We start from the raw sequence: 27,387 nt of genomic DNA, 5'->3' as shown, positions 1-27,387 counted from the left end.
TCACATTTTAAAAATTAAATAAGTTTTATCAATAAAAATTATCTTTATGCAACTGTAATATTTCCTAGATACATATTTAAAGATGGATTACTTCTCAGTACTTATAAATCATATAAAGCTTAACTTTATTTCACCAAATTTAAGTTTTGTGTCACCCACGAAGTGTTATTTCTCCATACCCAAGAAAAAAACAATCTTAAAGTTTCAATAATGTTGGATTAAAAATTATATTTGGAAACAATGATATAATCGTCAATTTGTCATTTCAAGCTTGCACAACTTTTGGTGTTTTTTCAAATTGCTATTCACTGCAAAGGACTTTGGGCACAAACTGCACTTATAGGGTTTTTCGCCCGTATGAGAACGGATGTGATTTCTAAGATCGCTGGCGCGAGAAAAAGTCTTTTTGCACTCATCACATTTGTGGGGTTTGTGCCCAGTGTGTAACCGGGTGTGTCGATTTAAATCCGATGTAGACAGGAAGGACGTATTGCATTGGGAACACTTGTGCGGCCTGTCTTTGCTTCGTTTTATAGTGTGTGTGAGCAGGTGGGCCTTGAGATGATGGACCCTTAAATAAGTCTTTGGACACTTTTCGCACTTGTGCGGTCTTTCTCCGGAGTGGGAAAAAACGTGGTCTCTGAGAGCATAGGGACGTGCATAGGAATTTGGACAATAGGGGCACTTATACGGTCGTATTTCCGAGTGGCTAAGAAGGTGTCGACTACGACTCGAGGAGTACGGAAATGTTTTAGGACACTGGGGACATTTGAACAACCGGTTCTTTGAATCTGATGGAGTTGGAGTCCTCGGACTATCGGAATGATCCTCCGAATGGCTCCGAATGTGTTCCTTCAAATGTTTTGCCTCCGCAAAAGTCTTTGGACAATGGGAGCACCTGAACCGCTTACCATGTTTCAGGGCATGCAACTTAAGTGATTGTAAATCTTTGAAAGATTTCGGGCAATAATTACATTTGTAGGGCATGTAAGAAGTGGGTTTTAGTTTCGATACAGGCAAATCAGATTTCGATCTATTCTTTTTACTTCCAGAATGGGTTAGAATGTGTTGCTTTAAATCGGTTGAGTGGGTAAAAGTTTTCTGGCACTGGGAACAGCTGTAGCGCCGTTTACCGTGAGACTTTGGAGGAGGAGAGTCAGTAACAGATGGCGGGTAATAATCGTCCTTTTTGTAAGCTGTGGCATTCGAATCTGATTCAGAGAAATCAAACTTTGAATAATCGTCGGCATTATCTCCTGAATGGGTCAGAATGTGTTGACTAAACTGGGAGGCATCCACAAAAGATTTCGGGCACAGGGAACACTTATAGCGCCGTTTCCCGCGTGAAGGTAAGTTCTTAATCTTTGGAATAGTATTAAGATCTGATGTAGACAAAGTATCACTGACTTCTATCTTGCAGACGTCTTCCTCGAATAGGTCGCTATAAATTTCTTCGTTAGATTGATCAATCATATTGCTTGATATTTTGCAGACTGTTTCTATGTTTATGTCATCATCAACAGGTTCGTTTTTCACTTGGTACTCCTGGGTTTTTTTATGTTTAACGTGGATTTCCGTTCCCCCGTCGTAAATCGAGTCCTCGCCGTCTGAAATTTTGCAGACTCCTCCCTTGTCGAACTTCTGGGTAGACTCAAATGTTGCTCGAGCATCCTGCAAGCATGTTGGGCAGATCGTTTCCGGAAGTAAGTCCCCTCTTTCAACTTGATAGCCGGACCATTGGGCAATCATTTCCGAAATGCATATATCGTGTTCTGGTTCACTATCGAATATATTGATCATGTCTTCGTCCTGTTGCAGGCAAACCCGGCACACTTCATCCTCCTCCATTTTCCTAAAACAAAGTGATTAGAACAGGGTTTTCTACGGTAAATTCAACTTACCTATAAATATTAAAAATATATTTTTTTAAAGACTATTTCCCCCTGTTTTTGTTTACCATTGTTCCAATGTTACCGTGCATGAAACGAAAAATATACCATTGGCAATATTTTCTGGAGATTTTTTGGTATTATTACTTGCCCAAAAACTGTCTTACCCTTGAAAATAACAAAATTATTTATTTATTTATTTTGTCTATTATAGTTTTAAACTCAATTTTAGTTGTAGCTTTTTATATAAATTTATTAACATCATCAAAAACAGTAACAATTCATAATAATTTAAAAGTGTATAGTTTGTTTAATTTTTTACTAGAATGCAGTTTACATTTCCTTGCAAAAGAAAGCGCTGCTATAACAAAAATATAAATTTCACGCCTTTCCCAAATTGCGAAAATGGCGATCGTGTTCAAGGAAGATTTACAGGACTCTCAGTGGAGATAATTGATCCCAGTCAGGCTAAATCGCTGTATGACAATGGTTGTTTTGGCAAGGGGAGCAAATCGCGAGGAGGACCGGCATCTGGAGACGAGGACGAAGTACTGTTCCTGGGAATGGAGGAATCATGTTTCCTGGCCTTCTATTTAGACATTTTAGACATAACGTGCACAACCGGTGGAATAATGGACTTCCAGATGTTTTTAAAGTTGGCAATGGACTTAAATGAAAGATTTGTGGAAAACTTGGCATGCTATTTGTATTTAAAGTCCAAGAATTGGGTGATCAAAAGTGGCATCAAGTTTGGCGGTGATTTTCGTAAGTGTTTTGCCTCTGGAATTTGTAATCATCACTAAAATATCTCATTTTTAGTTATATACAAGCAAAGCCCCAGTTTGTACCACGCCAGCTTCTTAGTCATTGTTCAAGTATCCTCTGATTTGGAGTACTATAAATCAAAGAACTTGAAAGGCGTTCAACGGGTGGCGGAAACTTCGGATAAGGATGTGCTGCTTCTCACAGTCAATAAACCCAAAGATATAGCTACACCAAAGGAACTTAAGGAAACCAAAATAACAGAGACAATTGTGCGGCGTTTCAATTACTTAACTTTTGTACAAAGCAAACAACAATAAGGAACTATTCCGGGATTCTACAACTTCTCCAGGCGATGCTTTTTGGGTATGCCAGTGCTACGATAATCGGCCCGTTCCTGCAGATATATCTGCTTGCACTCCTCCTTGAAGGCCTCGTTCTGGTACCACTGTGTGAGGCATTCCTTTAGGGCAGAATTTTGCTTTCGGCAGGTGGCCACCATTAATATACTACTGGCCTTGCAGCATTCCTGGAAATCGGCCACTTCCTTCGAGCAGAATTCCGTCTTGGCCCGATCCCGCATTATCTTGGGTATCAGAACTTCACGCTCGACCTTGCGCAACCTCGTATCGTTGGGGTCACCTAACAGCAGGATTATAAGTTAATGGGTTCAATCGTTTACTCTAAGGACTCACCAAGTCCATGGGGATTAAGGGGGTCTACGGCTGGTTGTTGTTCGAGTTTCATATTGTCTTAAAAATACTATTTATTTTGTGTAACAACTTTTAGTGTGACTGCTAGTGGCCCAATGGAAAATACATGGAATATAAAAATACCACATAGATACTGAAGAAGAAAGTCTTATTTGAATTTGTGACCAAAATAATAAAATAATATTTTAAATTTAAATACAATTTTTAGGAACAACCAACTATACGAGAAAGAAAAATAAAAATGTCTTTAGCCCTTAAAGCAAATACTTGCTATGATAATTAAAGCAAAAGATGATCGTCCAATTGATTAACCTCCGCTTCGTACCAAAGTAGCCAATACAGGCGCATTTTATTACAAACTGTGCATTTAGAATGCTTGAATCAAAACCTAACTAAGCAGCCGCATTGTATTCGGCGAGGCTCTTGGCACTGATAGGTTCAAGATTCCGCACTCCATCCTTGTCCACCACTGCCACATTGAAGTTCTTAAGGTTCACGACCAGTCGCTTCTGGATCTCGACAATGCACTTCTTAAAGACATCGTAAGCCTCCTCCTGGGTGATGTTGGGGTGCCAGTAGCGATCGTAAATGCTGGATGCGAAGACCGCACCATAGCCATGACCGGCATAATTGAGAGACTTGGCGTTGGCCAGGTAATCGATGAAGGTGAGCTCCGGACCCTCGTTGGGATCATATCTGAAAGGTAGAAACACATATGTATGACTTCAAACTTAGAATGATTTACTAAGAGATAGGATCCTTACCCTGCCACAAACATGAAAACCTGGTAAGGTGTGCGACTGCGAAGATATTCGGCCAGATTCTTGCGCGTGAAATGCGCCGCCGCATGTGGACTTAAGTCGTATCCGTTGCGCATCTTGTACAGGGCTATGTTCTTCGAAATAAACTCGGTAAACTGCTCCGTATCGCCCGATTCACCAGTGGTTGATATAAGCAGATTGTCCGACACCTTGTGGATTTTGTTCTGATCTGCAAATAAGTACGAGTAAAGGCACCAAATGAGGCACAAGCCGCAAAGAAAAATGAGATTCTGTGCTTACCCTCCTTCATTACGATTATGGAGCGGGCGTGGGTTGTGTCCGCCGCCAGCATTACGAAATCGGGACCCTTGATACCCAGTAGTGTCTCCATGTTGCAATTATTAACGTACTTTCGGGGTATATAGCAAAATTCCAAGTTGTTTGTGAGTTGCCGAAATGCAATGACAAGCAATAGTTTAATGAAGTGTGGCTGTCGGCGAGCGTGTGAAAAATACAGAATCTGAAAAATACTAACTAAAGCTTTCATTTAAAAGTCTAAGAAAATGTATATTTTCACTGTAGTACAGTTTTTACTTCTGATACTTTAAATGTTTATTAATTTAGTACTAAAAACTAATTGTATAAGCTTAAAAGACAGGTTTTAGGAAAACACATTGAATTTTTATTTAGGAAATTTGAAAACTATATGGCGTTTGGCCACACTGGTTCTTGGTATCAGCGACTATATTATTTCACAATTTAATTTACCATATAAACCATTAACAATTAAAGCCATGCAGGCACCTCCACCAGAACATTGTCCTGGAACGGAGAGCGAGCAGGCGGGCAAGGTGAGCGCCTGCGCCGGCTGTCCAAACCAGAGCATCTGCAGTGATCCCAGCAAGAAACTTGAAGATCCCGGCAAGGCTTTGGTGGCAGAATCACTGAAAGATGTGCGAAGCAAGCTGCTGATACTGTCGGGCAAAGGAGGTGTTGGGAAGAGCACGGTGACCAGCTTGCTGACCCGCTTCCTGGCCAGGAGTTGTCCGCAGAGCAACTTCGGCGTTCTGGACATCGACATTTGTGGTCCATCGCAGCCTCGTTTGATGGGCGCCTTGGGGGAGAATGTTCATCAATCTGGTTCTGGGTGGTCACCCGTTGGAATCGATGACAATGTGTGCCTTATGTCCATCGGATTTCTCCTCGGGTCCGTGGATGATGCCATTATTTGGCGTGGTCCGAAGAAGAATGGAATGATTCGGCAGTTCTTGAGCGAGGTGGACTGGGGCAATCTGGATCTCCTGCTGCTGGACACACCTCCTGGTACCTCCGATGAGCACCTGTCCGTCGTTTCCTACTTGAAGGACGACAACAAACCGGAATCCCTTCGTGCCGTCGTGGTCACCACGCCGCAGGAGGTGGCTCTCCTGGATGTTCGCAAGGAGATCAACTTTTGCAAGAAACAAAATATCCCCATTGTGGGCGTGATCGAGAACATGAGCAGTTTCCGTTGCGGCAATTGTGGAAACAGCTCAGAAATCTTTCCGGCCAAAACAGGAGGCGCTGCAGCCATGTGCGCCGAGATGGGAGTTCCACTGTTGGGCTCTTTGCCTCTGGATCCCCAGGTAGCCAAAGCCTGTGATTCTGGGGAGGATATAACTGAGATTAAGAACACCACCACTGAGGCGCTGGAGGGGATTTGCTCTAGGATTATGGCTAGCTTTAGTTAGTGATGTAAAAACAAACAACTTTGAAATAAAAAACATGGTTAGAACGACTGCTTTTATTAAACATAACACAACTTAGCCGCCGGTTCATCTTTTCTTTACCATTCGTTATGGGCTGTGCTTTTTCTTATAGAAACAAGTATGGTTTAATGATAGTTCGACATAAAAATAATAGATTTAATAAATCAGCTGTGGAAATCATATTAAACTACTTTCTCAACAACTTTTAAATTAATATATAACTTATTTTGCCGTTTACAACTTGCAGCTTAAAATAATGATGAGCAAGCGGATCTTAATCAAACCATAGTTAGCAATGGAATAATACAGTGATTGTTTTGCTTTTAAGCATTAACCAAAGGTGGAGAAGAGGGCGGGCTCTCTAAGGTAACATCCGTGGAAAATCTGCTTGGGACATTCGGCTGAGGAACGGCATCGGCAACGGCGGCTCGTTCGACATTTTGTGCAAATATGGTATCTCTTCCCGTGCTTTCCATTGTAGGAGCAAATGTTGTTTCCCTTCCTAACTGATGGGTCACTGCAGACAGCATTCGGGTTTCTCTTGACGTGCTTTCCATGGGAGGAGCAAATGTTGTTTCTCTTCCCAACTGATTGCCCAAGAGGGTTAATTGTTCTGACGTCCGGGCTGGAGAATCCAGTGTTTCCTTTTCATTGTTCTCGGGTAGCAATGTATTATCCTGAGCAATCGTTCCACCTACGTACTGACTGCTAGGAACCATTGTGTGCTGAGTGGGCAGCTCGGGCGGATAGTTTAGCAAGGTGATCGAGTCCGTGCAGTCGCTGACTTTGTATATACCCACCAGAAAATTGGCTAGTTCGAACATGTTTACACGTAGTGAGACAATAATGAACTGGGCGTTCTTTGTACGCTCCTAAAAACAAATAACAAATCACGTTATAACATAAAAAATAATAGAAATAAATATAAATATTTACCTTAATATAGTGGCCCACAATTGAAACATTTTTGAAATCTAGCGCTGCATCAATTTCATCCATAAAGTACAGCGGAGAAGGCTTGTAATAATGCAGGGCAAATACTAGAGCCAGCGAGGACAGAGTCTTCTCACCGCCTGAGAGATTCGAAATGTATTTCCAACTCTTCTTGGGCGGCCGTACCGTGAAATTCACACCCTCAGTGAATGGATCCATAGAGTCCACTAGTTCTAGCTCGGCATCGCCGCCCAGCGTAATCATCTGGTACATTTCCTTTAGTTTCCGCGTAATGATGCTGAATCCATCCATAAACTCCTTGTAGCGTCGTTTTCGCACCTCCTCATATTTGTCGCGCATCTCGTTTCGCTTGGAGGTAATGTCCTCAAGGACACGGACGCGATCTAAGTAGACGATGCGCTTTTCGTTAAATTCCTTAATGCATCCCAGGTTGGGCTTCTTGGTTTTTAAATCTTCCTCAAGCATAGTTTGCTTATACTGTAATGCTTCCAAGGTCTCTTCTTCTAGTTCTTCTTCACTGAGCTCCTTGAGGGGCGCTTGAGGTTCAGTTTCGCCAGGAATCTCGTTGAGCTTCAACGGTAACAGTTGAGCTTGCCATCCGGGAATCTCTGTCTTTACCTTGTTCATCTTTCCTGCGGCCGCTTGCAACTTCGTATCTATTTCAATGCGCTCCATGTTTCTTTTATTTTCCTCTTTAGTGATCTCATCAATTTTTTTTTTGATATCCGAGGATTGAGATTTGGCGCCCTCGATGGCTGCTTCCGCCTCCTCGGCTTCCTTTTCCAACCCTTCCTTCTTTTCCTGACACTTCTGGCGGTCCTCATTTAACGATTTCAATTTTTCCTCTGCAGCTTTTATGTTCTCTCGAAGATTATTAGTGTTTCCAGTGATCTTCTTAATGTTGCGATCAGCGGAGGCCAAGGCTACATTTAAGGAGCGTACATTAGCGGCAAGCTTCTCGATCTGGCTGCCCACCTTCTTTATTTTGGCCTCCACGGGCTTGACGTTTTCGTTTCTCATAGTATCGTACTGGCTTTGGATCTCCTCGATTTGGCTGGAGACAGCCTGCTCGGCGAATTGGGCTTGTTCCAGCTCTTGCTTGGCTGCTTCGATCTGCTCCTCGCGCTCCTTAACGGCACTCTCGTCTGTTGTCTTTTTCAGCATTCGCTGCCGCTGCGCCTCGCATTGCTTCAAATTGCTGGCCATCTGCTGCTCCAGGGAAGTAATGCTTACCGCCAGCCTCTTATATTCCGCCTCGTCCCGCTGCTGGCTCATCTTCAGGGTTTGAATCTCGCGCTCAAGACTACCCTGCTGCTCCTGGCAGAAGTTAACACGCGTCTGCAGCTCCTCCGCCTGAACTTGCATTTCTTCCAGAGCCTTCTGAGACATCTGCGAACTGTCAGCCGATTCTACCGTCTTGGTACGCACCTGGGAGGCCATTTTACCGCGCATAGGACGGTTGCCGCCACCGGACATGGTGCCCGTCATTTCAATCATCTCACCTCGCAACGTAACCACCCGGAAGCGTTCTCTGCCATAGGCAATGCGGGTTCCCTGTTCCAGTTCGTCGCACACCAACGTATTCCGCAGCGCGAAAAAGAATGCGGTTCTCACACGGTCGTCCTCCACCTTAATGAGATCGTACAGTCTAGGAACGTTCTCTGGTCTGCAATTTAGTTATGACCCGGTTAACATCAGTCAAATAAATTTTCTGAATTCGACATACGTATTTATCCGCGAAGTGGCATCGCGCCGATGGTGCTCAATCTTGTCCAGCGTAATGAATGTGGCTCTGCCCACATTGTACTGCTTTAGGGCGGCAATGGCCGCGGCTGCTGTGTCATAGTTGTCCGTGACAATGTTGTCCAAGCGTCCACATGCAGTAGAAATGGCCACATCATACTTGGCATCTATGCCCCCCAAGTCACCCAGGCGTCCCAGAATGCCTGGGATTTTGCCCTCCATCTTGAGACGCATAAGAAAGTCCAGGACTTTATTGTTTGAGCGCTGAGCTTGCATAACGGTCGATCCTTCGTTTATCTAAGAGAAGAATCATTTACAATTGATTAATGTGGAAAATCAGGGAAAAGAAAAATGTCTATCCTTACCTCAGTTCTAAGTTTGTTGCACTGCATGGATAGGTTACGCTCCTCTTTGACCATTTTATCTACTTCCGCTGTCTTGTTGGCTATTTCGCTCTTCATGCGTGGAATGCTTTCTTTTAACTCATCCACCCTGTTCACCTTCTCCTCGAGACTTTTTTGGGACTGTTCGTATGAGCTCTTTAGAGTTTCATATTTCCTGGATTCGGTAGTCTCTGCCTGTTTGAGGATTTTTAGTTGCGATTCGAACACCTGTAGCTCTGCTTTGGCCGCATTGACTTTCTCCTTGAGGCCAACCAACTCGTCACTGAGCCGCAGACGCTTCTCAGTCAATGGGGCCGTTGTTTTCGTCAGCTCGGCCTGCTGCTTTTCAAGTTCTTCATTCAGCGTCACCTTATCCTTTTCCAGACTCTCCAGTTTTTTATTGCAATCTTCGATCTCGCGTTGATTTTTTTCCGGCATTTTATGCAGATCCTCCAGCTCCTTATCGTTCTTCTCTATCTGGGCTTTGTCTTTCTTGCGCTGTTTGTTTGTGTTCTCCATGGTGCTTTGGATTTCGGTATGGGCTCTTTCGACAGTAACCAGTCTTTTTTTGATTTGTTCGCGCGTCTTCACTAAAGATTCGTATGCTCTAATAAAAATATACAAATGAATATATATATTTTAGTATAACGAAAGATTTGATCTTACTCAATTTCCTTTCGGATGATGTTCTCCTTCTCGGCCCGTTCTTGTTTCAGGGCAGCAGTTCCCTCGTCGTGGGTTTTTATCTCTTCCACACAGGTTTCATGCTCCTTGGTGTACTGTTCCAGCTTGGTTTTCTTGATGCTTACAATCTTTTGTATGTGGAAGGATTTTGTGCGCACCATCTCGTTCTCCTTCTTCAAATAGTCAACGGCTTCGTTGAACGGCTGTTCCAGATCTTTCATCTCGCGCTCAGCCAACTTGCAGCGGTTGTGCTTCTCCGTACGGTCGTCGGTAAGTTGATCGACCCTCTGGTTGATTTGCTGCAGAGGGCGAATATAGCGTTGGGTTCCCACAATGTCCTCCAGGTATTCCAGCATTCCCGTTTCGTTTTCAGTCAGCCCCTTTGGTTTCATCATGGCAATGGACTCCACTTCGCCCTGAAGGATGAGGAAGCGATTGTGTTCCAGATCTACATGATGCTTTTTTAGCAGTTTAGCCACATCCTTGAGCTGGGCCCTCTTATCGTTGACCTGATAGTAGGAAGAGTTGTCCGACATGGCTGTGCGTTCGATGACAATGCCGGAATCCGGCACATCTTCGCAGCTGCCGTCGCCCTTGTCTACAATCTGCTTAAAGTGCACGGCCACCGAGCAACTCCGGAGATTGGGGAATCTCGAGGAGGAGTGGATCAAAGTTGAGACCCGCTTGCAGCGAATGCGATTCGCGCGACAGCCAAAGACGAACATCATGGAGTCGATAACATTGCTCTTGCCACTGCCATTTGGTCCAATGATGGCCGTGAAGCTCTGATGGAACGGGCCCAGTTCCACTTCACCGGCATAGCTCTTGAAATTCCGGTTCACAATCTTTGAGATGATCAGCCGCGGCCCGACGCTCTCCATGGAGCAATGTGGCGGCACAGGAGGCGGAATGTATATATCACCGATCCGGGTGCCGCCCTCCTCGTCGTCGAAGATCAAGGCATCGTCTAGGGCGTCCATGGCGGCGTCCTCCTCCTCCTGCTGTTGTTGTGCCCGCAATTGCTGCTGGGCAGTTAGTTGCGGCACCCGGAACTGTCCGCTCGGGCGTCCACCGCCTACGCCCTTTGGCGTGCCTTTGCTGGGACGCGCCTTCTGCATCTTGTCCGCTTTTTTAAAACGAAAACTTGTTTAAACAAAGCCCAATTCTCAAAATACGAATGGCACTTTTCAGGCGCCAATGGAAATAGGACGCTAGGGGTGGAGAAATATGTTTTCAAAACATCGGTAATATCGATGTTTGGCAGGGCGTCATCGATGTTTCTACACTTCTATAAAGAAAATACGATCGTGAATGTACGATAACTAAGGAGTTTGTCCCCGCTACTTGCGGAGTGAGTCCCCGCTAACATTCAAAATGCATTTTGGTCACAACACTGTAAAAAATATTTTCTCGTTGTTCCAAAAAAAATAAAAAGTAAAAGAATTTTTAAAAAATACAAGGATGTATTTAATATTTGGTACTTAATACATTACATCAACTTCAAGCAATATGTACTTATTTATCTAAGCAAAGGACCCCCAATTAAAACCTTGCAATATGTTGTTGGACTTTGTTCTGCTTGGATCTCTTACTGACTAAGTTGCCCGTTGTAGATGCATTTAAAGAACAGCATACTTTTAGTTGCTGTTACCAGTACGTCGTATTTCTCGTTTTTTCTTTAGGTTTAAAGTAAATTTTTAGAAAATAAATCATCCGGATAGAAGAAATCAATAATTTCAATAGCCAAATATTGGCTAAAAATCGAATAGGACCTGGTATCTAAAATGTATAACGACGTGAAATTTCATATTATACAGATTCTACAAACCTTCGTATAATGATTTTAGTCGACAACTACTTTTCTTTAAGTTTCTAATTTACGAAAGTATTTAATTTTATTATTTTTCTGTTAAATATTTCAATACAACATATATTTGATAACTGTAAAGTATATAAAAACATTAACATGAAGGTATTTGAATTGACTATTTTTATAATTATTATTATTGTATATCTCATTTTATGAATAAATTATTTATTTAACCTATAGTAAACAAAAACTCTCTGGCTCCCTATCATAACTTAAGCACCCACTGCGAAGAGCTTTCTCTGGGTGTCTCTCCACTACCCTCTTGTAAGAGAAATGCCCAAATATATAATGCCTTGGCTGCATCTGGCTCGACTTCAGTCACAATTCGACTTTTGTTCGGTGCGGTTCCGCTCGCGATTTTCCTTAGTTTTTCCACTCGCAGCACACTAAACAGAAAATAAAAGCGCAAAGTGGAAAGCAGGCGGAAAAATGCTCTGCCCAGGGGAAAATGTAAATTGCCAAACGGGTTTCACAGTCAAGGTCGTCGCTTCCGCCCAGCGACGCCGTATACCGTTATCAACGCGAAACTCCGAATACCACCCACTAATCGGTTTGTCCATTTTGATCATAGTGATTATGTCGTCTTCGCTGGATGCCCTGGTCATTGGTAATTTCTCCCCTTTTGTTCGATTTTTGATTGGGTGCGTGTCTTGCCTTTATGTTTTTGGCATGCGCATGCGCGCGCATTGGGTGTGAAAGTTGTCGATCGGAGTTATATAACAAACGGGGAGCCAAGTGGGGCCAAGTCGGGTTGCGTTTTGGATTGTGTCCCCGAACAGACGCCCGCCCCTCCCCCCCTGCGTACCACCAAAAAAAAAGCGTGTGCATTGAACCCCATGACAGTTGCTGAAATTTTCCTGACCCGCTGCCTTGGCCTCTCCGGCACACAAGATGATAAACTTACTTTCTAAATGCTGCAACTGCCCAGCTGCTCCAGCTAGAGATCGAGATTGAGATACATACAAACATACGGACGGCCAGTCGGACTATCTGTTATAGCCATATCTCGAGATCGCATCTTGCATTTGGCCAACACGCGTCTCTTGCCCAATCGCCTGAGTTACGATCTGGTGCGGCACGGCTACGGGCCATTGCTGCCAATCCATGATGCAAACGCATTTCAGTTTATCCGCCGCAATGTGGCACACAACTGGGGGCGTATTTTTCAGTGGGTGGAGCAGAGATACCTATTTTCAAAAGGTACCCAAGAGCTACCAAGAGGTTTCCCAAAAAAGAGTAAGGGAAATTTTTCAAAAACTTGTTATTCAGAAGGCACCCAATAATCAATGAAAAAATAAAAAGAATCCTTATCCCTTAAATATCATATGCCTTTAAAAGAGTTTTTGTTTCAATAAAGTTTTCTTAAATTGTTTTTATGTATGATAAAGTTAAAAACAATTTTAAAAAGTAATTAGATCATTAAATACTTTTTTTTTAGTTCAAATTATTAAGTTTTTTCTTTATGCTTAGGCAGTAGTATTTCGTGACTAGTTTCAATATAAATCATAGTTCCCAGTTACCTTGAAGAAAGATGAGCTGAGCTTTAATAATGGTAGTCTTAATCGAGGTCTGTAGCATATCAAAAAGGCCATCAAAATTAAACTCATTATTTTAGGCACTTCTAAATTAGTAAGTGGAATATATTTCCTTGAAATTTGTCGAATTTTTCAATTCAATTCAAGTGGCGAACGTGGGCTTATGCTGTGTTTTTCTTTCATAGTTGACTATTTGCAACTTTGTGTGTACCTCCCATTCCAGTGCGTGATTGGTATCCAACTTAAAAAACAGAAGAAATATTGCTGCAACCGGTAGCAATGGCTAATTTTGGGTTGACGTGAGCGGTTTCGTTTTTGGGTCAACGCATTAATTAGTCTCCTAGTTAATTACACACGGCTCTCTCACACCCAGTTTATGTGTGCCTGCTTTGCAGACAATGATGGAATAATCAGTAACCAGACTCGGCATCGTCGTTCGACCTCCGGAGCATCGGTGGCTGCAACTCCAGCCAGTTGCATGCAAGATGCACGCTTCTACCGGAATCCAAACAGGCCGGTGCACAAGATCTGGACGAACAGTGAGTGCGCCAAGTATTTCCTCTGCCTCGACGGCGAGGTGTTCGAGTTCAAGTGCTCTGAGGGACTGCTCTTCGATGTGGTGCGTCAGATCTGTGACTTTAAGGCGAATGTGGATAATTGCGATGTGAGCGCGGAGACGCCGGCCCCGAAGCCACTTTTGGAGATGGCCGACTGTGCGGATGATTACCAGTTGGGGTGCGCCGACGGTACCTGCCTGCCGCAGGAGTACTTTTGCGACGGATCGGTGGACTGTCCCGATGGTTCCGACGAAGGATGGTGCGATGTAGAGCACGATCCGAATGCGGCGGGTGCCTGTGATCCCCGGAAATGCCAGTTGCCTCAGTGTTTCTGCTCGAAAGATGGCACCCAGATACCCGGAAGTATTCCAGCCCAGAGTGTTCCACAGATGATTCTGCTGACCTTCGATGATGCCATCAATCACGATAATTGGGAGCTGTTCTCAAAGGTTCTGTTCACCCAGAACAGGAGAAATCCCAATGGATGTCCCATAAAGGGCACATTCTATGTCTCGCATCCGTTTACCAACTATCAGTATGTGCAGAAGCTGTGGAACGATGGTCACGAGATCGCCGTGCACTCAGTCACGTAAGTTTATCTCTTAAAGTGGTTTTATATTAGACTGTATATAAATAAGTGAAGGTTCTGGTTCCACTAGTCTTAAAATTTATAACTTCTCCTCGTAGACATCGCGGCCCTGAAATGTGGTGGTCCAAAAATGCCACAATCGAAGATTGGTTTGACGAGATGGTTGGCCAGGCAAATATCATTAATAAATTTGCAGCCGTTCGAATGGAGGAGATCCGGGGGATGCGCGTGCCCTTCCTTCGTGTCGGCTGGAATCGCCAGTTTCTAATGATGAAGGAGTTTGGCTTTGTGTATGATTCCTCTATGGTGGCGCCGCACTCGAATCCTCCTTTGTGGCCCTATACCTTGGACTACAAAATGCCGCACAGCTGCACGGGTGTGAATCAGAATTGTCCGTCTAGGAGTTATCCGGGAATTTGGGAACTGGTGATGAACCAACTTGAAGCGGGCGAATATATGTGCGGCATGGTAGACAGTTGTCCACCGCACTTAAGTGGTGAGGATGTATACAGAATGCTGACACACAACTTTAAGAGGCACTACCTCAGCAACAGGGCACCCTTCGGCCTGTATTTCCATTCCACCTGGTTCAAGAAGGTCGACTATCTAAATGCATTCCTGGTGAGTATTTAAAGTAGCTGCTCATCTTTGTTTTTATAGCACGGTTGTCCTTTAAGAAATTCCTCGATGACCTGCAAAAGCTGCCGGACGTCTATTTTGTGACCAACCAGCAGGCGATTCAGTGGATGCGCCATCCCACGCCCAGCAATCAATTGCATCAGTTTGAGTCCTGGCATTGTCAGCCCAAAGATTTGGATCCCCAGGAGCGGGTCTGCAACTTGCCAAACGTGTGCAAGGTGCGAAGTCGAGTGCTGCAGGAAGATCGCTACTTCTACACTTGCATGGAGTGTCCTGCCCAGTATCCCTGGATTCGTAACGAGTTCGGTTTGGACTAAGGTGATAGCCCGCTTAACACTTATGAGCCTCCCGAAAGGGGTTTACTTATTCATAATATTTCGAGTGGTCTGAGAGCGAGTCTTTAAAGTCATATTGTCTTTTTGTTGTAAAAACTATTTAGTTATTTGCTTCTAATTGTGACAAACTTGTACATTCAAGAGTTTATTCAAATTTGAAGTGTTTAATACTTCTATATTTTAGCAAATTAATATTTATTATTTGGATTAATTAGGCCTTAGAAAAATAAATATAGGTGCATTAAATATTTATATTTATAAAATGAAATTGTAACAAAAATCTTGGAGAACTCCAGAACTTGCTTGTATCAAAACATTTATAATATTAAAATCCAGAACACACGGAATATTATGGAGAAGTCAAGATCCTTTTCGTGGGATGACAAATGTTTTACTATGTGGCCTAGATTAATTAGTTTTAAAGGATAATTTATATGAATGTCTCCGCTAAATATATTTAAACCGATTTCCACAAACGTTTTGTACTTAGTCTAGACCTACTGTTCCTCCGATTATTGCGTTATAAAAGGATTGGCGATGCTCTCGACTCCGTCCTGTGGACAAATGAGGACCAAAGCTGTTCCGCGGCACACCACCAATCCCAGACTTCGGGTGGAGTCCTCGGTCAGTTTGTAGGGCTCATCGGAATCCCGCAGATACTCCACCGTGTTGTCCAGCACCAGATTGAGTAAAGCGTCGTAGCCCTTGAGAATTCCGGATGCCTCGCGGCCGCCAGCGAACTTCACGCGGATCTGTTTTTCCAAGTACTTGGAGAGGTCCAGAATCGACTCCTTGCGGCGCTTCTCCTTGCCGTCGTTGTTGCCACCCACCTGGAAGATCACGCAGATGATGAATAATGCTAATTGCTTCATTATAATTTCATTTACCTTTTTATCTGCCATTATTGTGTTTTTAGTAAATGCCGGCGGGTTCAGAGTGACCGTGAATAAGTTTGCAAAAATTAACCCATAACAATTATATTTGCGTAATACTAGATACACGTTTGCTTAGTATTTTAAAAAAATTCTCGTTTAAAAATGTTGCCTAGCTTACAAATTGTTAGACCTAAAATACCTTTTGGTAAATATTTCACAATTCAGGATTATAGAATGTTCAGACCTTATTTAAATGATAATTATAGTTTTCTCTAACGATTAACATTTTTATAATTAATGGCTTTATTATGCACATAGTTTTCAGTTACTGCTTAAAACTATTGGAATTAATGAGAATTTAAAAAAAAATTGTTTCGTACTTCGATACAGATAAACAACTTTGGCTCTTAACGATTCAAGCAGTTAGCAAGCAGTCGGATTTGGGGAATACCATAGATATATTCATAGTATTTTTTCAAATGAAAAAGAAAGTATTTTTTTGAGCCTCGGACGGTATACTTGTTTAACTTTTCCACGGTCACACTGTACTGGCTCCATTTTGTTTTCCACGGCGGAACCTTTTTGCTACATCAAATTGCATTTTTAAACGACTAACCGAGCGTTTTTATAAAATTTAAGTGTTCTAAAGCAGCCATCAAACCATGGGACGCAAGAAGAAGAAGGCCTCCAAACCCTGGTGCTGGTATCCTTTTTGCAAAACAAACGACAAATATTTTTTTCACGGCATGTGCCGCTTGCTGTGTCTCCACATACACACAAATTTATATAATGGTATTGGGCAGTGGGGGGGGATGCCACATCTCCGGGGGAATTTTCCTTAACTCTTAACTGAAAACTAGGTACTGCAACCGCGAATTCGACGACGAGAAGATCCTGGTACAGCACCAGAAGGCCAAGCACTTCAAGTGCCACATCTGCCACAAAAAGTTGTACACCGGACCGGGCCTGTCCATCCATTGCATGCAGGTGCACAAGGAGACGGTGGACAAGGTACCTAACTCGCTGCCGAACCGCTCAAACATAGAAATCGAAATCTTCGGCATGGACGGCATTCCCGCCGAGGATCTCAGGGATCACGAGCGCCAGAAGAACGGCGGCAAATCTGACTCCGATGATGATGAGCCGGTGGCCAAGAAAAAAGTGGAATGTAAGTTGTCCTTGCACCGGCCTCCATAGATATCTAAGTGATTGCAATTACAGATGCCATGAGTGTGCCGCCACCCATGATGATGCCCCCAAATATGATGCCGCCGCACATGCTGGGCCAGTATGGCATGGGCATGATGCAGCACATGCCGCCGCTGCCTCCGTACCCAGTGCCCTTGATGCAGCACATGATGCCACCGCGTCCTCTGTTCCCGGCCGCCATGGCCACAACCTCGGCGGCGGCGGCTGCTGCGGCGGCGGCTCACCATCACCATGCCGCCGCCATGGCCCAACAAAAGCCAACATTTCCAGCGTACAGGTGGGCATCGTTAGGAGGGAAAGCCACATTAGAATCTTGCTAATTAGTCATTTTACCGGATTTTTAAAAAATCAAAGTACAGTTAATTTGAAACAGAATTGATTTTAATACTTATGGGAATTCAACCACATTAAAAAACATAAAAATCCTAGTCGTTTAAAAGATGAATTTCCGTTGTGGCTTGATATTTATGTTAAAGAAAACTAATCAGTTTAATTGGTCATTTGAGGGCAGTCTATTTAAGAAATCAAAATTTTAAAAATCGGTTCATAACTTGTATAAAAAAGTTATTTCCTAAGTGGCCTTCCCTTCATTAAACTTAGCCTCTAATGAAAGTCATTCGACTTATTCCTATGTTTCATTTAAGTTCTTTTTCACTAACGTAAGACCTTTGTTTTTGCATTTTTGATAAAGTAATGCTACCATAAGTGCTCCGCCCACCACCAATCATGCTGGTGGCGCATCCAGTGCAAGTGCACCACCAAGTGGTCCGCCCGATGCCCAGCAACACCAGCAGCGTCCACCGGCTCCACCCGCAGCAGGCGGAGCTGCCGCCGCCGCTGTGACCACAAAGATCATGCATCCGCAGGAAGACCTGAGCCTAGAAGAGTTGCGTGCCCGCCAACCGAAGATACAGGTGCGTCTGGCTGCCGCGTTGGCTGCCCTGGCGAATCCACAAAGCCACAAAAGTCCAAGCAACAATGGCGGCGCCTCCGCGTCGATGCCCGCCACGCCGCCGCCCCCGTCGTTGGCCGGGATCTCGCCAACGGGCAGCAACAGCAGCAGTGGCATGGCTAACGCGATTGCCGTCTCCACAGCCATGTCGAAGGCCCAGGAAGTGAGTTCTTATCATAGTTATAGAAACCATAGTCAATATAAATGAACATACCTGTACGGAAACGACTTCTAGACGCAGACATGACCTAAAAAACAGAATTTAACAAACTTAACGGACTAAAACACGGACGTGTAAAAAGACAATTTTCTCAAAAAAAAAAATAATAAAAATTAATTATGGCACATACAAAACCTGACTCACATTTAAATTTCGACTGCATTTTGCGTTCCGAGAGAATTCCATTTTTCCAAACTGGACACTTTTTACAATTACTTTTACGTTGCCAATTTGGCGGAAATTACGTTCACACGACCACAGCGAACGAAAGCAAACGGATTACAAGAATCACACGAAACAAAACATAATTAAAAGAAAAGAAATATCTTTTTTTAGCATATAGTATGATATATGTCTGTACAATTTTTTAATTAAACAAACAAATTAATGGCAACAAAACAAACGAAACGGCGGTTTTCAATTTAACCAAATAAGGTTCTTTGATTTAAAGCAGCTTACCACGAACCTAGGGAAATTAATAGAAGGAAAATGTAAGGTTTAATGTCGTTGTCCCCCAAACCTGTTCCCTATATTAAAATCTGAATAGCCAAAGCATCTGCCAGTTTCCCTTATCTTGCATTTCAGATATTAAATGGATGATACTAAAATGCAATTTATCCAACATCGTTCTAATCATTAAAGGGGGTGTGCACCAAAATAACGTGAAAATGAATTTAAATAGGTCTTAGGAGCTGAATTTATACTGTATACGAAAATGGAGATTTAATAAATAGATCTTGAAAGTAGCTCAATAAACATATTTAAAGGCATTTTACATGTTGCAATCATTTTAATCAATCAATTTTAATAAATACTTTCTGACAACTGAGACACATTCAAACAAATGCTACAGTTATTTTAATATTAAAGTGTATAGAATTTTCCTTTTTTAGTTGTTGAGACCTAACGCAATTATATAGCCGATGATCATTTGGAGGCTTGATTCAAGTAATTTTTTGACAGCAAAGAGTGTAGTGCATTTAATTTTTTGTTTAAATTACTCCCTATAGACAAAATGAATATGAAGAAATCTCCTCATAGTCAGGAAAAGCTTTTAATTGGGTGACCTCTATTAAATACCCCCCTCCCAGTGGCAAGTGAGATAAATTCAAACCATTCCCAAAATTTTCTTACAGACCGCTGCTCTGGTAGCACAGGCACACGCCCACGCTGCCCAGGCTCAGGCCCAAGCTCAGGCCCAAGCGCATGCCCAGGCACAGGCCGTGGTCCAAGCCCAGGTGCAGGCTGTCCACGTGGCTCATGCTGTGGCAGCCCAGCAGCATCAGGCGGCTCAGCAGCAACAGCAGGCGGTGGCGCAACAGCAGCAGCAGCAGGCGGCGGTACATCAGCAACAGGCGGCGGTGCAGCAGCAACAGGCGGCCCAGCAGCAGCAGGTCAAGCAACTGGAGGAACTGAATCGGGCCGTGATGCTTCAGCGCTTCAGTGCCAGACAGCCGGCAAACCCTGGCGCTGCGGCAGCGGCTGCGGCCGCCGCAGCTGTCGGCATGGTAAGTCTCTAATCCGGCGGTGCTGCGTATGCAACGCGTACAACCACCAATCGAAAGAATGAACTTGACTTAACAAAATCGAATTCCAAGTGCTGAGAATCTCAATCTGTCAAAGACCATAAACCAAAGAAAAAAAAAGTAACAAAAACCCATCTTATGTCCCTTTGGTGGTATCCAAAAGCCAACGACAACATTTGAGTGGGTTAACCCGATTCAGTTTAGAGCTTCGCCCTCATCATCATGCTAATCACCTTGTACTAGCAAATGTTTTTACAGATTAGTTGGGGGTCAAAATTTATTTGGATATTCTTATAAGATAATCAAAGGTTAACCAAACCTCACACTCACATGGCTAATCCCTAATTTCTGCCGTTGAAATCATTTGTTGACATTATCAAACGATCTTGTTTATAAAGATAACCCATGTGTTCAAAAGTAGCTGAAACAGTTTTAGACATATAATGTCCATTTAATCTATAAAGCTTTTACACAGTTTTAAAGCCAACCAAATTGAGACCTCATCAGCCAATTAAATTTGTTTCCTGTAAATCAAAATAACTCTCCGATCACATATAAAATAATTATTTTGCCTAACTACAAACGCTTACCAACACTATCGCTTTAGATTTCTATTAAATTTCGAACACATTACTTTTATTCAGCTTAAAAACAAAGGATTTCAACTGTCTCAACTAATATGTCTTACACAATATCAAATTTATAAAAGTATTAAGCTTGTAAAATCGAAAAATGTGTTAAAGTTACCGTTACAATTGCAGTACAGAGCAGAAGTTCAGTGTTGATAAACGATAAAGAGTTGCAAAAGTGTTGCGCAGGGCCCGAACAGTGTTACAGTATGTATTGTTTTTGTACAACAACAAGTTTATCTTCCCCCACCAACCCAACCTAATCACTCCGTCCAAAAAAACTCACACCCCGCTAAATGATATGTGAAATGCAAAGTGCGCAATGCAACAAGATAAGTAAAAGCAAAAAACTCAATTATAATCTTACTTAGTCGTACTTATGCAAGTAATTATGTAGTCTAAGCAAGTACCTACTCTCCTCTATCTCTCAACCGCTCACAGCCATGCGTATATATAACCCACAAGATCAATCCTGTCCCCAAGAAAGTTTCTAGTACGTACTGCCTTGCAAGTAAAAAAAATTGAAAATAATGATTTACAATTATGATAATGAATGAGAGATCAGTCGTGAGTTATATTAAAACTATTTTGCAAGCCATGTAAGTACATTTCAATAATTTCTATTATAAAAAAAAAAAAAAAATTACTTTGAATTTGTCGTAATGGTTGCTGCGTTGGTTGGTTTAATTGATTGATGATTGATTGACTGGTTGATTGATTAATTCATATCCACAAAATATACACATGAATTAAGTAAGACTACACACCGCATTGATATGTCTCTCTCTCTATCTCTATTGCCTCGATAACTCCACCCACCAATATAAAAAAAATCAACAGAAAACTATGTCATAAGCATAATCTCTAAATGTTCTTTGATCTGTAAATTGTAATACCAAAATCAATGTTTTATGTTCCTAAAATCATGCATCTCTGTCTCCATCCCCCCACCACCGACATTCAGATCCCGTCCGATTACTGCCCTTTCCATCTTCTTTCACACTAACACTCTATTCATTTGGTTTCTTGCGCAGTAAAAAAGCTTATCCAAGGTAGAGGACAATCGGTTGGAGATCCTTTTGCTTTCATTTCCAACCGATGAGCTTGCCATAGACCTCCTCCTAACCCACTCTTACCCTCATTCATCTCTCACAGACTCACCTTCTTAGAAAAGTTTAATACTAACTTCTAACTGAAAGATATTGGAACTTGAACTCGACCCCATCCCTCTGGTTAGTAAATAAAATTACTATTTTTTCTCTTAAGTGCGAATACGATTAATTTGTTTACGTTGCTCCAATTGAAGTGCAACTCAAATATTAAGAAACAAAACCTTAAATGGTTTGCAATGCAATCCCCTCACACCTTCTTCCACACCATCGTCGTCGTCAGTTCAGTTTCCGAATTGTAAGTACTTTTCTTTTTAAATCAACAAACTATTTAATTACAATCAAAAATTAATATTGTTTTTGCCATGGTGAGAAGAGAAGAAGTCTCGCCTCTTCTCTCTGCTCTACTCAATATTCTACTCTATATATCTTGTCTCTGCTCTATCATACATATGTAATGCGATGCAAAAAATGTTTTCCACCCACAACAAACCAAACACATATACACACACCTCTTGTCCATTTATTGAATAAGTACGCAAAACCAACTTATTAATATTTTAAATGAAAAAAAAAACCAAAACAAACATAATTAATAACAAATTAGCTAATTTTGTGTACAATGGCTTCAATATAGACCTCTTTAAAGTGCCTTCAAGAGTATTAATCCGATGTCTTGTTTCCATGCTCTTCTATATCTTTCTCTCCTCATCCGATCCGTCATCTCCAGATGCCGTTACCTGGCCACATGCAGCTGATGCAGCCGATGCTAAGACCGGCCATGGCTATCGGTCCCCATAGAGCCCTCATCGGGGGGAATATGATTAGAGCCGCCGGTGGCCCCGGGTTCAACGGCATGCCTGCAGGTGAGTGGATCAAAGTTCTACCAGTCATGAGAATGTCTTAGCCATGGTATGTAGGCTCTAGACATTAGTGACTCTTAGATCTAATGGGATCTTAATTCGCAAATTGGAAATCCATTTTAAACGATTTATGCATTTCTATTTTGATAGGTTTACTGCCCATGCAGGCGATAGGACTACCGGGAATGGCGGGTGGCTTACCACCAGGAGCAATGGCAATGCCCGGAATGGGCATGATGCTGCAAGGACATCCGAACATGCTGCAGATGATGCAGCCGCGATTTAGATGATGTCTGCCTGCAGCGCCGGGTCTGTTGCAGGCGCCAGCAGCCCAGCCGCCAACGCACCTGCAACCTCATTCTTCGCACGTGCAGCCTTCGCGGCCGTTTCCCAGGACCACGGCCGCTCTCCAGGCTCAGCCGCCGCTGTTGAGCCTGCCGCTGCCACTGCTTTTTCACGAGTGAGACAAGGATCATGCTTATAATTGCAAACAGCAAACAGCGCAAACAGCAAACTCGGCAAGCAAGTTGTTTTGAAAACTCCAACCAAAGTCAAGTTATTTTTCAATGTATAACAGTTTTTGAGACACAACACCCCCAACATACATACACCTTTCGGAAACACGCTACCCACTAATCAGCGGTTATGCCTAGTAAACCAGTCGATGTCATATATATATTTCGTTCATCTAAAGCACTCCATTCTAGCTTTTGTTCCGATCCAAATTGTTTAATTTTCCTAATCCGATCTTCTCGATGTGCGTGCATAAATACATCTTTTAGATATATTATTCGTGCTCTTTGTATAACACAATGTACCACACTGCTAAACCACACACACTAACACTATCCATCTAAAGCTACTTTGCTGTGCTGTAGATCTCTATCTTTTATCTGTATCTATATCTGTATAATCAACAAATTAATCGTTGACACTTAATCTATACAAATTGTTGTTTTTTAACATTCTTTTTTCTATTTTTTTAGTTTTATTTAGTGAGCATATATTTTAAACACAGCCACCCACACACACACCCAGGTTGTTTAATTATATCTCCTTCAAAACAAATGAAATCCGAAAAGAAAATCTTCGAAATCACACAAAAACCAAAACCAAAAAACCTGAACGCTCAAAGCTCTGGGTATGTTGACAATTGCCATAAGCAGCATTTTTGTGTTGTTTTTGTGTTATTCGTGCGTAATTTATACTTTTGATTCTTTCTGTCTATGTGAAATTCTCTGCAAACTGTTACAATATTATACAATTCATACAAGTTCTGTTTAGGCCCCTTGTTGTCTAGACCTTCGTTCATTCGTTCAGTTGCGGCTGACAAAAAGTAAGTCCTATCTTTTTTTACATAGTATATTTAACTATATACATACATATTTATAAAAATATTCAACATTTCTTTGTATCGTTTCTGTTCTTTTGGTATGTAATATATATTTGGTGTGTGTCATCGCTGACATCAGATCAGAGCAGGTATCTACATTCAATTTGTTTTTCCTTTTTTAATAATTATATATGCACATAAAATACTATCTATCCTAAGTCATTTGGTTATGGTTAATACTAAACAAAAACAACATTTGCAAAAAAAAAACCCCATTCCCGATTAAAACGCTATATAGCTTATAGAATTACCGGTAAGGAGGCATCTAGATAGGTATTTCTCACATGTTAGTAGTACACTCGATACATTGTTTCGGGATTGATATTGATGCTTTTGTTTTGTTGTTACCGTAGCGTTCTTCCAAAGTTCCCAGTTATTTAGCTTCCTTTCCAACACTTCAACCAGTTTTTGAACTAATAAAAAATAATACTCAAGAACTTCACTCTTCATAGACGCTCAGGCTTTAGTTAATCCAATGGTAATCCTATAAAAGTTTTTAGATAGCATAAGTAGTCCATTGACAGTTAACGAGTACTAGTCGTATCCTTTTGTTTTGTTATGTTTATTGAAATCAGCATGAATCAGATTGTTCTCCACGCCTCGAGTTTTTCGAAAACTCCTAACCCAGTGTAGCCTAGGGTAGTTAAACTTAGCACTCAGATCCCTGGAGAGCACCACTCGCAACACCAACTAACATTCACCCCTGTTTGAGTATACCTATAGTACACACATGTAACCCAACCATTTAACTATATATCTATCTATAAATACATGTATTAATGTAACTATACCGTGTAATTTAATCATAAGCAATGACAAGTGAAAAACTGGTGCCCAAGAAGATGCGATTGAATCCGAATAATTTCTCAATCGGGCCAGTTTAACGCAAACTTGATGTTGGACTTTTGTGTCTGGCAAATTAGCCGCACCGCCATCGGGATATCGCCGGCCATATCCAATTTCGTTGGCCCGGTTAGATAGTCCTGCGGTGTTAGAACGGCGTGCTTCAGACGAAAGTACCTCAATGCAAGACAGACAATCCCAGATTTGGTGGCAATACTCGTATACGATTCACACACTCCCCGACTAAACAAACTCGCATCTGTATACAGTCGTTATACTCGTACTCGTAGAATATATTCTCTCTCTCTGGTAACTGTATTGCGAAGACTTTGTAAATATTTGATGGACGCATTTCATTTTGTAGATTTGCTATTTACTTATCTCTAATATATCATTTTTGTCGGGAATGCAAATTTATTTAATCTTGTTTAAGAATATTATTTCTGGTTTCTAATTCTATTCAGACTTCTGAACCCTGAATAAGTGATACAAATCAAGAGATCTTAATTTAACAAGCTTTTTAAAATTATTTTGTTATGTTTTTACGATATTATTTTATAAAACTTGATTTATCAAAATTATTTTAAATACGCTTTTTTATTGTCAATTTAGGGCTGTGTTTATTTAGTTAATCGATACTTTTTAATTGAGTCAAATTAAATTGAATTTACTTTCATTTAAATCTATGTTTAGCTTGCATTTCCCGTCTGTAGTCAAGTTTTAGTATTCTTTTTGGTGGTGGTCATTAAAAATTATCCAAAATCTGTTTATTTAATTTCATATTACAAATTAATCTTTTAACCGTAAAATTCTATTCATGCAATGCACGCGTTCGTTTGAAAAGAGTACAGCTAAAAGGCTACAAGTTTTGTTAACATTTAATGGGCTTTAGGTGTTTTGCTGAACAGAAAAGAAAATTAAAATCTAAGATTTAAAATTAAGACCACCAATCTGTCTGTCTTTGCGCTGGGCGACACGCGAGTAGCTGAACAAATGGCAGTCACTGTAATACTAAACCCCACACACAACCGAACCAAGAGCGTAAAAGTCTGCTGCGTTCAGTCGAAAGCGTGTCACATTAATTTTGCTGAGCGAAGAGTCCCCTGCGTCCGTCCTAACCCCTTCCATCTATATCTATAAATAAGTGGTATATGTCTATCTTTGGATTATGTTTTGCATGCCCTGAAGAGTATGCCTTCCGACAACCAGTACAAGTTCGAACCGGACGCAGGCGATGTGCCGGAGTTTAGTCAGGATATATACGGCTTTGGCCAGTATATTGTAACTCTGGGGCGAGGGCACATCACAGTTATCGAACTAACTGTTGGACTTTTCGGTCCTTGTCTTGCGACCACTCAATCGTTATTTTCACACGCATAACACCACTATTATAACTTTTGATGTCAGACGAATCGCAATGCATATACGCGTCTTGTACAATCCACACAATCCGGCGGCAGAATCACCAACCACATCGATCACACCATTTCTCAGAGCATCCGAGTAAAGATGGATCCGAAAGAGATTTACGATAAAGTTTGTTTATACATTTTGTTTAGTGTTGATTTACTCATTTTTCAATATAAAATTAATCAATAATGCTTTGATAGTTGCAACTACTTTGTTGGGAAAGTATTTCAAGATCGAACAATTTTTAAACTAATAAAACGATAAGATTTTGTTTTTGCCAAAGATCTTTGAAGCTTTCGACCAAAGTTTTTTTTTATTAATTAATCTTTGAATAAATATAAATGTTTACCATGTTTATATTTTTCATAAGCTTTCAACCATTTTTGTTGCATTTACTCTTAACTAAAGCTTTCGGAATTAACAAATCAATTTTCCCTTATCCATTTCTGTTCGTTCAACAAATAATCACACAAATAATTAGCTAATGCCTTTACAATATTTAGTGCAAATGCATAAAATCAAAAACCAACAAATTTGCCTATGTTAAATCTTTTTTAATGTTGTAATGTAAATGAAAGATGCAAACACCAGGAAAGAAAACAAAAAAAATATATTTAGCATTCTTGTACGTAAAATGTTTTTACCAAAACGCAAACAAAAGTATGCAAACAGCAAGATATATAAGCAATTGTTTAAATTATTTTAAACTAAATAAAAGGCAAAAATTTATATTAGAAACAAAAAATGCATAATAATAATATTTCTAGTTTAATGTTTCGATTGTTCTCTATTCTTTTGAAATTAATTTATTGAAATTTTAATAAATCGAATAAAAATGAATACGCTTGATCTTTTTTCTTCGTGGAATGTTTTCAGATTGACGTTTGTATAAGCATATCTTATGCTGTGGTAGGCTGTGGTGAAGTTTCCTCTGTAGATATGAAAAATCCCACTACACTGTGATGACTCATGGGGCTATCCCCAGTGTCAGTAAGACAATCGGAAGTCGATTCATTCATGGAATAAACCTGGATATTTCTAGAAGTAGCTCATAGATGGAGGGTTCAAACAAATGAATTAAAATTTAATTTCAAATATTGATTAAAATACATAGGTAAACAGGGATAATTACTTGGACTTGGGCTTGTCTAATATCTTTTCGTATTTATGGGTCAGTCATAAATAAACAGTAGGCC

The 27,387-nt window shown here is 41.4% G+C and overlaps 9 protein-coding genes across 9 annotated transcripts; 4 read left to right on the top strand and 5 right to left on the bottom strand.

Annotated features, from left to right (window-relative positions):
* Nucleotides 1-202: 202 nt before the first annotated feature.
* Nucleotides 203-1,981, bottom strand: LOC108037335 (zinc finger protein 883-like). Its single transcript, XM_017113876.2, has 2 exons — nt 1,902-1,981; nt 203-1,852 (listed from the first exon to the last, which is right to left on the bottom strand). Exon 2 carries the CDS (start codon nt 1,846-1,848, stop codon nt 253-255), a length of 1,596 nt encoding a protein of 531 aa, XP_016969365.2. The 5' UTR covers nt 1,849-1,852; nt 1,902-1,981; the 3' UTR covers nt 203-252.
* A 114-nt stretch (nt 1,982-2,095) lies between these two features.
* LOC108037348 (tRNA-splicing endonuclease subunit Sen2) lies at nt 2,096-2,994 on the top strand. Its single transcript, XM_017113892.2, has 2 exons — nt 2,096-2,654; nt 2,709-2,994. Exons 1-2 carry the CDS (start codon nt 2,216-2,218, stop codon nt 2,969-2,971), a joined length of 702 nt encoding a protein of 233 aa, XP_016969381.1. The 5' UTR covers nt 2,096-2,215; the 3' UTR covers nt 2,972-2,994.
* LOC108037350 (COX assembly mitochondrial protein homolog) lies at nt 2,910-3,476 on the bottom strand. Its single transcript, XM_017113895.2, has 2 exons — nt 3,347-3,476; nt 2,910-3,293 (listed from the first exon to the last, which is right to left on the bottom strand). The coding sequence occupies exons 1-2, from the start codon at nt 3,396-3,398 to the stop codon at nt 2,989-2,991; spliced, it is 357 nt and encodes a 118-aa protein (XP_016969384.1). The 5' UTR covers nt 3,399-3,476; the 3' UTR covers nt 2,910-2,988.
* Nucleotides 3,477-3,682: 206 nt separating this feature from the next.
* Nucleotides 3,683-4,624, bottom strand: LOC108037349 (probable proteasome subunit beta type-2). Its single transcript, XM_017113894.2, has 3 exons — nt 4,426-4,624; nt 4,129-4,354; nt 3,683-4,060 (listed from the first exon to the last, which is right to left on the bottom strand). Exons 1-3 carry the CDS (start codon nt 4,514-4,516, stop codon nt 3,757-3,759), a joined length of 621 nt encoding a protein of 206 aa, XP_016969383.1. The 5' UTR covers nt 4,517-4,624; the 3' UTR covers nt 3,683-3,756.
* A 200-nt stretch (nt 4,625-4,824) lies between these two features.
* Nucleotides 4,825-5,899, top strand: LOC108037346 (cytosolic Fe-S cluster assembly factor NUBP1 homolog). The gene has a single exon (XM_017113890.2). The coding sequence runs from the start codon at nt 4,920-4,922 to the stop codon at nt 5,853-5,855; it is 936 nt and encodes a 311-aa protein (XP_016969379.2). The 5' UTR covers nt 4,825-4,919; the 3' UTR covers nt 5,856-5,899.
* On the bottom strand, nt 5,894-10,865 carry LOC108037344 (structural maintenance of chromosomes protein 4). The gene is made up of 5 exons (XM_044459857.1): nt 9,620-10,865; nt 8,936-9,560; nt 8,554-8,867; nt 6,810-8,493; nt 5,894-6,745 (listed from the first exon to the last, which is right to left on the bottom strand). Exons 1-5 carry the CDS (start codon nt 10,753-10,755, stop codon nt 6,197-6,199), a joined length of 4,308 nt encoding a protein of 1,435 aa, XP_044315792.1. The 5' UTR covers nt 10,756-10,865; the 3' UTR covers nt 5,894-6,196.
* Nucleotides 10,866-11,816: 951 nt separating this feature from the next.
* On the top strand, nt 11,817-15,461 carry LOC108037341 (chitin deacetylase 1). Its single transcript, XM_017113885.2, has 4 exons — nt 11,817-12,114; nt 13,438-14,188; nt 14,287-14,809; nt 14,866-15,461. Exons 1-4 carry the CDS (start codon nt 11,937-11,939, stop codon nt 15,142-15,144), a joined length of 1,731 nt encoding a protein of 576 aa, XP_016969374.2. The 5' UTR covers nt 11,817-11,936; the 3' UTR covers nt 15,145-15,461.
* A 127-nt stretch (nt 15,462-15,588) lies between these two features.
* Nucleotides 15,589-16,152, bottom strand: LOC108037343 (U6 snRNA-associated Sm-like protein LSm7). Its single transcript, XM_017113887.2, has 2 exons — nt 16,050-16,152; nt 15,589-15,992 (listed from the first exon to the last, which is right to left on the bottom strand). The coding sequence occupies exons 1-2, from the start codon at nt 16,062-16,064 to the stop codon at nt 15,675-15,677; spliced, it is 333 nt and encodes a 110-aa protein (XP_016969376.1). The 5' UTR covers nt 16,065-16,152; the 3' UTR covers nt 15,589-15,674.
* A 404-nt stretch (nt 16,153-16,556) lies between these two features.
* On the top strand, nt 16,557-27,031 carry LOC108037342 (BUB3-interacting and GLEBS motif-containing protein ZNF207). The gene is made up of 7 exons (XM_017113886.2): nt 16,557-16,740; nt 16,898-17,205; nt 17,259-17,523; nt 17,938-18,361; nt 19,555-19,926; nt 22,413-22,548; nt 22,696-27,031. Exons 1-7 carry the CDS (start codon nt 16,700-16,702, stop codon nt 22,833-22,835), a joined length of 1,686 nt encoding a protein of 561 aa, XP_016969375.1. The 5' UTR covers nt 16,557-16,699; the 3' UTR covers nt 22,836-27,031.
* The last annotated feature ends 356 nt before the right edge of the window (nt 27,032-27,387 follow it).

This window comes from Drosophila rhopaloa, unplaced genomic scaffold (assembly GCF_018152115.1).
Source record: "Drosophila rhopaloa isolate 14029-0021.01 unplaced genomic scaffold, ASM1815211v1 contig_2, whole genome shotgun sequence".
Classification (NCBI taxonomy): Eukaryota; Metazoa; Arthropoda; class Insecta; order Diptera; family Drosophilidae; genus Drosophila; species Drosophila rhopaloa.
This window is presented reverse-complemented; position numbering and strand designations above follow the sequence as displayed.

What these genes read in the sequence shown, in the direction of transcription:
- LOC108037346 (XM_017113890.2), top strand. Translation starts at nt 4,920, where the DNA reads ATGCAGGCACCTCCACCAGAACATTGTCCTGGAACGGAGAGCGAGCAG.
- LOC108037350 (XM_017113895.2), bottom strand. Translation starts at nt 3,398, where the DNA reads ATGAAACTCGAACAACAACCAGCCGTAGACCCCCTTAATCCCCATGGA. An exon ending in CCTTAATCCCCATGGACTTG is followed by an intron (nt 3,294 to 3,346) that starts GTGAGTCCTTAG and finishes TCCTGCTGTTAG; the next exon opens with GTGACCCCAACGATACGAGG.
- LOC108037349 (XM_017113894.2), bottom strand. Translation starts at nt 4,516, where the DNA reads ATGGAGACACTACTGGGTATCAAGGGTCCCGATTTCGTAATGCTGGCG. An exon ending in CATAATCGTAATGAAGGAGG is followed by an intron (nt 4,355 to 4,425) that starts GTAAGCACAGAA and finishes ACTTATTTGCAG; the next exon opens with ATCAGAACAAAATCCACAAG. An exon ending in GTTTTCATGTTTGTGGCAGG is followed by an intron (nt 4,061 to 4,128) that starts GTAAGGATCCTA and finishes TCTACCTTTCAG; the next exon opens with ATATGATCCCAACGAGGGTC.
- LOC108037348 (XM_017113892.2), top strand. Translation starts at nt 2,216, where the DNA reads ATGCAGTTTACATTTCCTTGCAAAAGAAAGCGCTGCTATAACAAAAAT. An exon ending in CAAGTTTGGCGGTGATTTTC is followed by an intron (nt 2,655 to 2,708) that starts GTAAGTGTTTTG and finishes TCTCATTTTTAG; the next exon opens with TTATATACAAGCAAAGCCCC.
- LOC108037344 (XM_044459857.1), bottom strand. Translation starts at nt 10,755, where the DNA reads ATGCAGAAGGCGCGTCCCAGCAAAGGCACGCCAAAGGGCGTAGGCGGT. An exon ending in ATCATCCGAAAGGAAATTGA is followed by an intron (nt 9,561 to 9,619) that starts GTAAGATCAAAT and finishes TATTTTTATTAG; the next exon opens with AGCATACGAATCTTTAGTGA. An exon ending in TTGTGGGCCACTATATTAAG is followed by an intron (nt 6,746 to 6,809) that starts GTAAATATTTAT and finishes ATTTGTTTTTAG; the next exon opens with GAGCGTACAAAGAACGCCCA.
- LOC108037335 (XM_017113876.2), bottom strand. Translation starts at nt 1,848, where the DNA reads ATGGAGGAGGATGAAGTGTGCCGGGTTTGCCTGCAACAGGACGAAGAC.
- LOC108037341 (XM_017113885.2), top strand. Translation starts at nt 11,937, where the DNA reads ATGCTCTGCCCAGGGGAAAATGTAAATTGCCAAACGGGTTTCACAGTC. An exon ending in ATCGCCGTGCACTCAGTCAC is followed by an intron (nt 14,189 to 14,286) that starts GTAAGTTTATCT and finishes TTCTCCTCGTAG; the next exon opens with ACATCGCGGCCCTGAAATGT. An exon ending in ACTATCTAAATGCATTCCTG is followed by an intron (nt 14,810 to 14,865) that starts GTGAGTATTTAA and finishes TTGTCCTTTAAG; the next exon opens with AAATTCCTCGATGACCTGCA.
- LOC108037342 (XM_017113886.2), top strand. Translation starts at nt 16,700, where the DNA reads ATGGGACGCAAGAAGAAGAAGGCCTCCAAACCCTGGTGCTG. An exon ending in CCAACATTTCCAGCGTACAG is followed by an intron (nt 17,524 to 17,937) that starts GTGGGCATCGTT and finishes TTTTTGATAAAG; the next exon opens with TAATGCTACCATAAGTGCTC. An exon ending in GTTCAACGGCATGCCTGCAG is followed by an intron (nt 22,549 to 22,695) that starts GTGAGTGGATCA and finishes CTATTTTGATAG; the next exon opens with GTTTACTGCCCATGCAGGCG.